Source organism: Fukomys damarensis, unplaced genomic scaffold (assembly GCF_012274545.1).
Source record: "Fukomys damarensis isolate Sample0158 unplaced genomic scaffold, DMR_v1.0_HiC HiC_scaffold_39, whole genome shotgun sequence".
In the NCBI taxonomy this organism is placed as follows: domain Eukaryota; kingdom Metazoa; phylum Chordata; class Mammalia; order Rodentia; family Bathyergidae; genus Fukomys; species Fukomys damarensis.
This window is the reverse complement of record NW_022900951.1, coordinates 50,513,689-50,524,260: the sequence shown is the minus strand read 5'-3', so window position 1 is coordinate 50,524,260 and position 10,572 is coordinate 50,513,689. Positions and strand designations below refer to the sequence as shown.

General features: G+C 42.0%; 1 protein-coding gene across 1 annotated transcript in view; it reads right to left on the bottom strand.

Annotated features, from left to right (window-relative positions):
* The window catches only part of Msn (moesin), a 71,347-nt gene that overhangs the window by 2,354 nt on the left and 58,421 nt on the right, over window positions 1–10,572 (bottom strand). Inside the window, exons 5-12 of the mRNA XM_010632195.2 lie at window positions 10,332–10,415; window positions 9,354–9,500; window positions 7,992–8,088; window positions 6,049–6,212; window positions 2,876–3,006; window positions 2,466–2,626; window positions 995–1,087; window positions 424–648 (exon numbers count right to left, since the gene is read on the bottom strand). Of these exons, the coding sequence (XP_010630497.1) occupies window positions 424–648; window positions 995–1,087; window positions 2,466–2,626; window positions 2,876–3,006; window positions 6,049–6,212; window positions 7,992–8,088; window positions 9,354–9,500; window positions 10,332–10,415 (1,102 nt within the window). The remainder of the gene's footprint in view (window positions 1–423; window positions 649–994; window positions 1,088–2,465; window positions 2,627–2,875; window positions 3,007–6,048; window positions 6,213–7,991; window positions 8,089–9,353; window positions 9,501–10,331; window positions 10,416–10,572) is intronic.

The window sequence follows — 10,572 nt, the reverse complement described above, 5'->3', positions numbered from 1 at the left end:
GGAGAGGGAGAGGGAGAGGGAGAGGGAGAGGGAGAAAGGGAGAGAGACCAGTCCCTTTAGGACTGCAGTGGGGCAACAAACCAAACAAAACACATAAACCTAGAGGACTAATTGACAATGGGTATCCCTTGATAGCAGAACAATATATCAAAGATTCAGGTAGATCTTTTATCAGCTAGATATTTTCTGAACATCAGAGGTGAATGGAGTTGGGGCAGACAGAAAAGCCCAATGTGCAAAGTGATACCTGGGTCTGAGTAATAAGTGAGAGGTGGCTACTCAAAGTATTAGTTGAAATAGGCTTAGACTTTCATACAGCACCTGGACAGTCTCCTGTAACTATCCTTCCACAGTGGTCTAGGGAATGTCATGTGCTAAGTTAATGCACATAGTCTCCTCGACCCTTTGCTGCTGCTTGTATACCTTCAGGTGCTTCTGCACTCGCTCATTCTTCTCTGCCTCAGTAGTACGTTCCTCCTCACTGCGGTCCTTGGCCATAGCATCAGCCCGCAGGTCAGCACTGGCTTCTGCCCCATTCTCATCTTGTTCATCCTGCTCATTCTCTGCAGGCTCTGCGACATGAGGTGTGCTCATGGCAGTCTTCAACTCAGCACGAGTCTTCTCCAAGTCTTCCTGTACCATTTGTGCCTGTCCCGTGACAGAGAGAAAGACCAGCAGTTAGACCACGTAACCTATGGCAATCTGTGCATGCCGTAAGTACCTGGCTATAGGCAGATACCAAATGGGTAAATTATTTCATTTGCCCGATTCCTAGTTTCCACAGCTGTATAATGGAAGCATTTGTATCAACTTCCCTAGGGGTATTGGGGAATTTGAGGAAATATCTGAGAAAGCATTGAACACCTTCTTCCACTACGTCTGCTGTATAGCAAAGCTGGAAGTTCAAAACAGCCCAAGCCTAAGGGATCTAAGAGGTTCCAACATATTCATGTGGTACCCCTTCCCAATGTTTTGCTCTGGTGCTGTGTCTTACCTTCTGTTGCCATTCCACAGCCTCACTCTCCTTCTTCTGTCGGGCCATCTCTAGCTGAGAGATCCGAGCTGTCAGCTCTGCCATTTCTGAAGCCTACAGATAAATTAGAAGCCTGTGAGAGTGAGGCATCCTGGTCCTCAGGGCCCAGGTGTCTTCAACCACAATTCCCTTGGAGAACCATTTGGAACTTGCTACTCCACTTGCTTGCTGCATTGGCAGGTCTTTTAACTGTTATTACTCCACTTCAGTCCTGTCTTCCTCACCTAGGACTTCATAAATCATAGCTCCTCTCCTAAACTGTAGGCCTCACAAAGATGATATGTCATTTCTGTACCTTCCTCATATCTGTCCCTCCTCCTCCTCCTCCTCCCCTCTCCTTCCTCTCTCATTTATGCATGCAGTTGAGGCCTCAGTAAAGCTTTGGAGATGACTGCCTGAACTGCCAACCCTTTTCTGCGATCCTGAGATGCGCAGGTCTCTGATAAGGCTCTTTCCAGGACAAGTGAAGAACTTAAATGTCTTACAGTGATCTGAACAAGGGAAAAAAGCTTTTGCACACCTTCACACCTTGGGCAAATTTTCCATAACACCTTCTTTTTGAGAGCTAGGTTTTAGTTCCCTCAACTCCCACTGCAAATAGTACAAAGGCAGAGCATATGTCAAGGAATTTAGACTACAGGTTAACTTCTGAGTCACAGAACCCTTGGGAATTGTGATGAAAATGTGGGCACCCATCCTCCTCCCCCCAAATAATGCATGAACACACAGTTTTGCATACGATTTCAAGGAACAAACCGAGAAGTGGGTTCTAATCCTTGTTCACATACAACTGTGTGACCTTTGGCAACTCTCTTAACCTCACTAAGACCTAATTTCCTTATCTGGAAATATTATCTCACATGGAGGTTGATCCCATAGGGTTGCTGGTAAAAAGAAATAAAACTGTAAGGAAAAAGTAAGCATGACTAGCATAGTAACACACAGCAGCTACTAATTAAGCACGAGTTCCTTCATTTCTCACTCCTTTTGTTGGGTTACCAGCTCAGATCTCCATGGGTTAAGAAAATGAATAAAGCCAGGCACAATGGTGCATACCTGTAGCCTGTAATCCCAGCACTGAGGAGGCTAAGGCAGGAGGATCACCATGATTTTGAGGATAGCCTGGACTACGTAGTGAGTTCAAGGCTAGCCTAACTACATAGCAAGACCTTGTGTCAAAAAATGAATGGAAGGAAGGAAGGGAGGGAGGGAGGGAGGGAGGATAGGAAAAATAAAGTTTAGGAAATACTGTTTGCAAAGGTCTCCAGGCCACAACAATGACCCCTCAACTTGCTTCTGAATGAGCTGTTAGGGGCTTGTGGAATGGAAACCTGCTAGAAAGAGCCAGCCCTTCAGGCAGAAGTAGCAATAAATAGGCAGACAGACCAAGGACAAAGAGGTCCCACAATCTCAGGCCATTGTGCAGCTTTACCAGTTGTTCTTGAGTCTTCTTCTGGTCCCGGGAGGCCTGCAGCAGAGCCTCCTTAGCCTCTTCAGCCTCTTGACGCTCCTTGGCCAGCTTTTCAGCCTCACTCTGGGCACGCTTCCGTTCCTGCTCAAGTTCCATGGCTCTGCGGGTCTGTTCTTCCAGTTCTAGGCAGAAAAAGAAGGGAGAGGGCAGTGAAGGGCACAAGGATGGAGATGGCACACTATCTTCCTGGAAATGCTCAACCCCATGGCACAACTGGCAGAAGGTTGTGAGAACTCTTCTCCCATCCGTCATCTGTTCTTTGGCCATATCTGTATTATATCATCTGGATCTACAGCTCAGGTAGAAAGGTCTCTAGCTCACACAGTCAGGATTTAGGGAAACTCAATTGCTACAATAACTTTAAGCCTTACCTTGCTGAGCCTTCTTAGTCTGTTCCTCAATCTGCTTCAGCTTCTCCATCAGTTCTTCTTTCTCCCGTTCAATCTTCTCCTTCTCCTTTTCTGCCATCTCACGCTTCTTCTTCTCATTTTCCAGCAGGGCACTAGGAAAAGAAGGGAAGATGGAACAAACAGCAAAGCTACACAAAATCTGAGGATTCCCAGGCTTCCCTCAGTCCCCACTTTTCCAACACACCCAGAGTGTGTGAGCTTCGACCACTTTCCCTTACCTCCACATCCTTGCCTACCTATCACAGCCCCACATAGGGTGATATTGCTCATGGCCTAATCAGTTTGCCCCCAAGTCAGGAAACCCAATTTGGAATCCCTGAACTGTGAGAAATCCACTGAGTGACCCAAGACGTGTCACTGCTTTACTCTTGTTCTCAGTTCCTCTATCTGTAAAATGGCATATATGTGCTGCTCTGTCTGTCCTGGGAAGTTATAGCTCCATATTAGGATGGTATGCTTCAGGTTATATATCTCTATGGTTAGGTCTAACTTTCCCTACTGTAAAGCCTGATTGTAGGCTCCTTTCCCCAAGACTGTATTGGAAATCTAGAAATAAGTATTTTATCTTGCTCTAGCACCTCTTCCAGAAAGCCTGCTTATACCACGTATAGATGTTTTTTCTCCTTTTGAGCCCTCAAAATATTGGGTATATACCCCTCTTTCCATCCCTATTCTTTCTCTCCATAGCATTCTTGGGGGGGGGTACTGGGGATCAAACTCAGGTCTCCTTAGCATTTTTTACCATATCAAAACTGCATCATTTATTTATGTTTGTCTCCTCCCACTAGAATGATAGTATCAAGAGAACAGAAACTTTTGGTCTATTTTCATTACACAACAAATATTTATGAAGCGAATAAATGGCACAGACTTTATACCTTGAAAGATATATTTTACACACTCACACACACACACACACACAGATTTTCTTTCCCACTAGACCATGAAGACCTACAGGGCTGGTTCCTGCAAAATTCAGCTCAGTGAACTAACTGCAATCTTGATAATTTTTTTAAATAAATGTGAATGTTAGTATCTAAACACTCATATATGGAGTCATTTCTAGTCTAATAGGTAAGAAACCTACCAAGGTTCCAAACTATCTCACTGTCTTTCTGTCCGTCCATCTGTCTGTCTGTCTCTTCCTCTCTTTCCCTTTCACTGTAGTGGGGATTGAACCTAGGATTGTCCACTGAGCTACACCCCCAGCTATCCCCAGTCTCACTAGGTCACTAAGCTGCCCAGACTAGACTCTAACTTGTGAGCCTTCTATCTCAGCCACCCAGAGTGCTGGGGTTACTGGTGTGTGCCACCACATCAAGATGGTTCCAAACTTTTTATAATAGAGTATCTACTACAGCAGTACTCCTCAAACCCTAATGTGCATAGGAATCAACTGGGATCTTTAAAAATAAATTATTATGGTAAAGTTCATATAACATATTTTAAAGTGAACAATTCAGTACATCTACAATTAGTTAGTACATCTACAATTTTGTTCAACTACCATCTTTTGCTAGATCCAAAATCATCACTCCAAAGTAAAACCTCATACCCATTACGAAGTTTCTCCCCACCTCTCAAACCCTAACAACGACCAAGCTACCTTCTGTTTGTACAGATTTTTTTTTATTGTGGACATTCATATACATGGAACTATATGTAAAGCCTAATATTTTCTAGGTGTGACATACTGTAGCATGTATGGCTGAAAAATATTCTACTGTGGTTTGGATATAGTTTCTTGTAAAGGCTCACATATTAGAGGCTTATTATCCAATGTAACAGTACTGAAGGGTGGTGAAAACTTCATGAGGTGGGGCCTACTGGGAGGTGATTAAATTATTAAGAGAACAAAGCTCAGAAGTGAGTGGTTTGTGTTTCCTAGGACTGCATTAGTATTTGTGAAAGAGGGTCGTTGTAAGTAAGCCTGGCACCTACTCTGAATCCCTCTCTTCCTCATGTTCTACTCTGTTCTTGCATGTGCTGCCACTATGTAATGATGCCCTTTGCCATGTTATGATACACTTATAGCTCTTACCAGATGTGGGTGCCTGACCTTGGATTTCTCAGCCTTCAAAACCATAAGCCAAAATAAACCTCTTTTCCTTGTACAATATCCAGCCTCAGGAATTCTCTTCTACCAATAAAAAATAGACTAAGATATATTCCATTACATATATTTACGATTTGTTTATCCATTGATAAACATTCAATATTTTGGCTATTGTTAATAATGTTCCTATAAACATGTGTGTATATATATATTTGCTTGAGTACTCACTTTCAATTACTTAGGGGTACTTACCTAAGAGTGGGATTGGAGGATTATATAGTAATTCTATGTTTAAATTTTTGAAAAACTGTGTCACTGTTTCAAACTTTTTATATCCATACCAGAAATGTATGTGGATTCCAAATTTTCTACAACCTCACCAACTTATTTCCAGTTTTATTTTTTGTGTCTACACTGATAGGTATGAAGTAGTATATTACTGTTCTCCTTTGCATTTACCTAATGACAAAGGATATTTACATGTGTCTGTTGGCCACTTGCATATCTTCTTTGAAGAAATGATCACTGGGATCTTAAGATGCAGATTTTGATCACTGGTCTGGGGCAGGGTCCTAGATCTTGCTTTTCTAATAAATTCTCAAATTGATGATGATGATACTGAGCCTCAGATTACACTTTGAGTAGCAAGAGACTATACTGCAAATACAATGAATGGGCTTTGCAGGGACTATTCTGGGGCTCTGCCCATTTCTTCTAAAAAAAATACCCCTATAGAATGCAGGCCTACATGTGCATAGAACTCTCTATTACTGCCGCTAGACTAGTCAGCAGGGAACAACCTAGAGTCTATGTAGCATACCAATGGCTTGAAGTTCATAGACAACAGGGAACTATGGAATGCCCGTCCATCCTATATGTTTCTGATAGTTGCTTCCCAGGAACAAGGAAGTCTAGATCTGAGAACGAATGCAGGAGCTATCATCCCTGCAGCTCACTCACTCCTAAGTCCTAGGTTGACTTCACAATCTGCATCTGAAGACTCAGAACCTTTGAGCAGCTCCCTTAACCCAGCAGTAACCTCCACTCCAGGCTCGCATTTCAGCTCTGTAGCACCTACCGCTCCATTTGCTTCTGGTGCTTCTCCGCTCGGGCCTGTGCCTTCATCTGCTGCACTTCAATGGTGTCAGGCTTGCGGCGGCGCATATATAGCTCGTGGTTTCCCATGCACAGGGCTAAGATCCTCTTATTAATCCTCAGCCGAGGAGCATAAAAGACAAAGTCCTGGTGGAAAAACAGCAGTCAGAAAGAGTTCGGGAGAATGTCTACCTTCTGAAAAGCTAAATCAAAAGCACTGGGAAGATTGTTTATCCAGTCCTTTCCATTACAGATAGGAAAACTAATTAGAGTGGTGAAGTGATCTGCTCAGGGTCAGATGCCAGGTTAGTGGTAGACTAAGCCTAGAACTCAGGTTTCTTGACTCTGCAATCAGTGCAGTCCACCAAACCATAATACCTTTCAACCTTTACTTACAAAAGGCATCCTAAAACACGCTCAACAACTGAAGGATCAGAGCTGTCTTTCTCTACTAATTAGATATGATATTTAGTTTTTTTTTATGGGTACCGGGGATCAAACTCGGAACCTTGTGCTTGCAAGGCAGGTGCAGAACCACTGAGCTAAATCCCTAGCCCGTGATATTGAGTATTAGAGGACCTTTTTTAGAAGCCACACAATCTCTGCATACTACCCTAGTGGGTGCAATATGAGTGACTGAACTGTTGATGTAATATCCAAAAAGCATGTCCTTGATTCAGACCTTTAAATGCTTTTTAGAACAAGACAGTCTATAAATACATTTATAAATACAAAACAGGGATTGTCCTGGTTGTTGTTTGCTAAATAAGCCCTTTATCTCATCTGGCTTTGTTGCTTACCTTTTTCTGATGAAAGATATTGAGCAGAGCAGCAATAAAAAACACACAAGAAAATCCAGTGAGTTTGAGTTAGTTATTCCCAATACCACTGGACCAAGATCATCAGCTGATGGGCTAACCACTACCTATTCTGCCAAAGCCAAACTGCTATCATTTCATATAGCTTGGGGTACAATGGAAAGAACACAGGCTCTGAAGGTCAAATACCTAGGCATAAATCATAGCTGTACTGTTTTTAGCTATATGATCATGGGCAAATCACTCCATCTCTCTGAGCATGAATTTCACCAACTTAATGTGTATACCCACATAATCATGTTGTTGAGCCTTTAAGGAGACAACACATATAAAGTAACTAGTAGAGGAAGTTCAGACACCTTTAGGCTGAAGAAGGTTGAGCCCTCATAAAATGGTTCAGGCTCAACAAGGCCATTAGCCCTTGTTGGACACATGTAGATCCTCATGAAAAGTAGATTCTCATGTAAGTTTCACCAGATAGAAGTTTCTATCTTATCCTCAATCACTAGCTTTCTAGTCTTGTTAGCCACAGGAGACTAAGTAGGTAAGAAGGGTGGTGAACACATTAAAGGAAGATCTGGACTCAACGCATTTTCTTGGTTTTTAGGTTGCTCTGGAGAGAAGTCAGAGAAGGCAGCCATAAAGTTATACCAAAAAGCAAATTTGGATTTGGACTTCTTCTGTTACCACAATTAAAGATAAAAAACATGTAAATGTAATCTACTTTCTAGGACTGAGGGGCTGAGAAGAGACATACTCTGTTTCTACCACAGAGTCTCAAAATAGCAGAAGACAATAGTTAAGAAGCAGCATCTAGGACTGCCTGCAGTCTCTGCTCTCCCTTAGAGAGAGAGAGACCTGGGTCCCATTGAGACACAGCTAGTAGAATGGCACCAGATACAGAATGATTCTTAGCCATTTCTTAGTATTTGGTATTTCCTTCCATATCACTTTCCATTTATTACCTCCCATACATGTATATATGCACATGTATACACATATGAACACAATTCAGAAAAGGAAGAGACAAATACTATGACATGATTGTACTTAGCATAATCCAGGCCTTGGTGAATACCTGTTATGATCAAAGAGAGGAGTCACTCACCGGGGCCTTTTTGTCAATAGGCTTGATGACAAATTTCTTGTCATTGAAAGAGATGTTCCTGATTTCACTCCAGGGGAAACCAATCTTGGGAGTCAGTCTGTAGCAGTGGAAAGCAAAAGCATCAGGACAAGGTAAAGATAAGAAAGGCATAGACCGCCAGGCGTGGTGGTGCACGCCTGTAATCCCAGCACTTGGGAGGCTGAGGCAGGAGGATCACTAGGCTTGATGACAAATTTCTTGTCATTGAAAGAGATGTTCCTGATTTCACTCCAGGGGAAACCAATCTTGGGAGTCAGTCTGTAGCAGTGGAAAGCAAAAGCATCAGGACAAGGTAAAGATAAGAAAGGCATAGACCGCCAGGCGTGGTGGTGCACGCCTGTAATCCCAGCACTTGGGAGGCTGAGGCAGGAGGATCACTCTGTGACAAAAAACTTCTTTCTTGAGGAGGTAGACCCATTACCAGTGTCATCACATGCCATGAGATCAAATGCCAACATTAACGTTACACAAAGGACCTCTTGCTACCACAACCAACCTATTATTCCTTATTCCAATCCCTTGAGATTTTTTTTCCACTTTGGGTGAGGCACGTACCTTGTAAAAGTCCTTTAAAGCATCCCTAGCCTTATTTTACTGAGATACTTCTAATGCTATAAAAATTAGAAAGAAGATAATGAATTCCAAGGTAATAATCTATTCATCTCCATCCTCACCAAGAGTAGAGCAAGTAAGATGAGGCCACACAAAAGAATTATAGGCCAAAGGCACTTAATCATCACATGGGACTTGGACCTATTTACAAATCCCGACAAGTTAGATTCCAGGCCAGCACTGTCTTAAAAAGTATACATATTAATAATATTAATAGAATGTATAATAATATTCATAGTATTTGCAATGTGTCACATTTTAAATTCTATAGTAGTCACATGAACAAAAGTAAAAAACGGGTGAATTTAAATATAATACAGTTTAATTAACTCAATATACCCCAAGTACTATAATTTAAATATATAAATAAGTATTTTAAAAATACTGAGGCATTTTACATTTTATTTTTCACATTAAGTCTTCAAAGTCTAGTGTGTAGTTATGTTTATATATAGCATGTCTCAGTTCAGAGTAGCCACATTTTAAGAGTTCAACAACCATATGTGAGTCATGGACACCATAGTGAACAGTACAAGTCTAGGCAATACAGGATTTATAGGCTTGAGGGAGGTTGTACAATTATCTGGGCCCATCTAAATTAGCTGGAAAAAGAACTAAGGTGAGATTCGAGGCATAGTCCTACTACATGGTGAGTGGTGACCCCTAGGTATCAGAGTGACCCAAATAAACTAACAGAAGTCTGAGCTGTACCTGTCATTCTGCTCATAAATGTTGAGACCCAGGGCATCCACTCCTAGCCACAACTCTGAGCCTTTCTTGTTCTTGATGCTGAAGTAGTTCACACCATACATCTCCAGGTCTTGAGCAATCTTCAGATATTCCAGAACAGCATCCTCTCTAAAACATACAAGATAAAGAACAGGGTGTCACAGAAGGGAATCTCTGAATCAGACTGAGGGAAACAGAAAAGTATACTTGCTATGTGTGTTTGACAAGGATCTTGATATCAGAAATGGGAGAAAGGGTAGAAAGTAAGCAGAAAATGGAATAGAGCAAACATGATTTTTGTCAAGTAAAATTTGCTGAAAGGAACTTAAGGTCTGAGGTACTCAAGAAGAATAAAGGTGGGCTGATCCTTACTGGCCTCTGGTGTAACAGTGGCCACACACACTATTTTCTCCATATTATTCATTGTAATGGACTCTTACAACTTCTTAGCAGAACTTAGGCAGTGGGTAGTGAGAGCAAAGTATTGGTTTCTCAACTAGACTCCCCCAAATACTTTGTAATGTTTAAAGAGCTCCCTTTCCCATTTCATTTTCGGGAGGAGCCACCTGGTGGCTCTGATGCTCTCTGGGGATCCAAAGGGCCTCTCCATTTCTTTGTGGTCAAAATTGGACTCCCAGATAGTTGTCATACTCACCAAAACAAACAAACAAACCAACAAACACAAAAAACAGTCATTTAATGCCTCTGGTTTTACCTTTCTTTAAGTTCCAGCATCATCCTTGTCTCTCTTTTTCTAACATCCACTAATGTACCTAAATCATTTGCTTCTTCTCCCTAGAACCTACTTTTATTCTTTTACAAGAATAGTGGGGCTGGGCCAGGGATTTAGCTCAGCGCAGCGGTTCGGTGGCCTGCCTTGCAAGCACAAGGACCCAAGTTCAATCTCCGGTACCAAAAAAAAAAAAATAGTGGGGCCTACAGCTGCTGATATGGGCTTACCTGAGCATGCCCCGATGTTCTTCATGCCAGACTTGAATCCGCTCCTCCCACTGGTCCTTGTTGAGTTTGTGCTGCTCCAGGACTCTGGAAAGACAATGCATAGTGTTTAGTTTGTAACTGACTATGTGAAATAGGAAGAAAAGAGCTAAAGGTATAGGGAAAGTAGGAAGGGTAGGGGAAAGGAAATAAGGGAAAAGAAAAAAATATGAGAAAATGAAAAAATGGAAATAAAGTGTTTGTA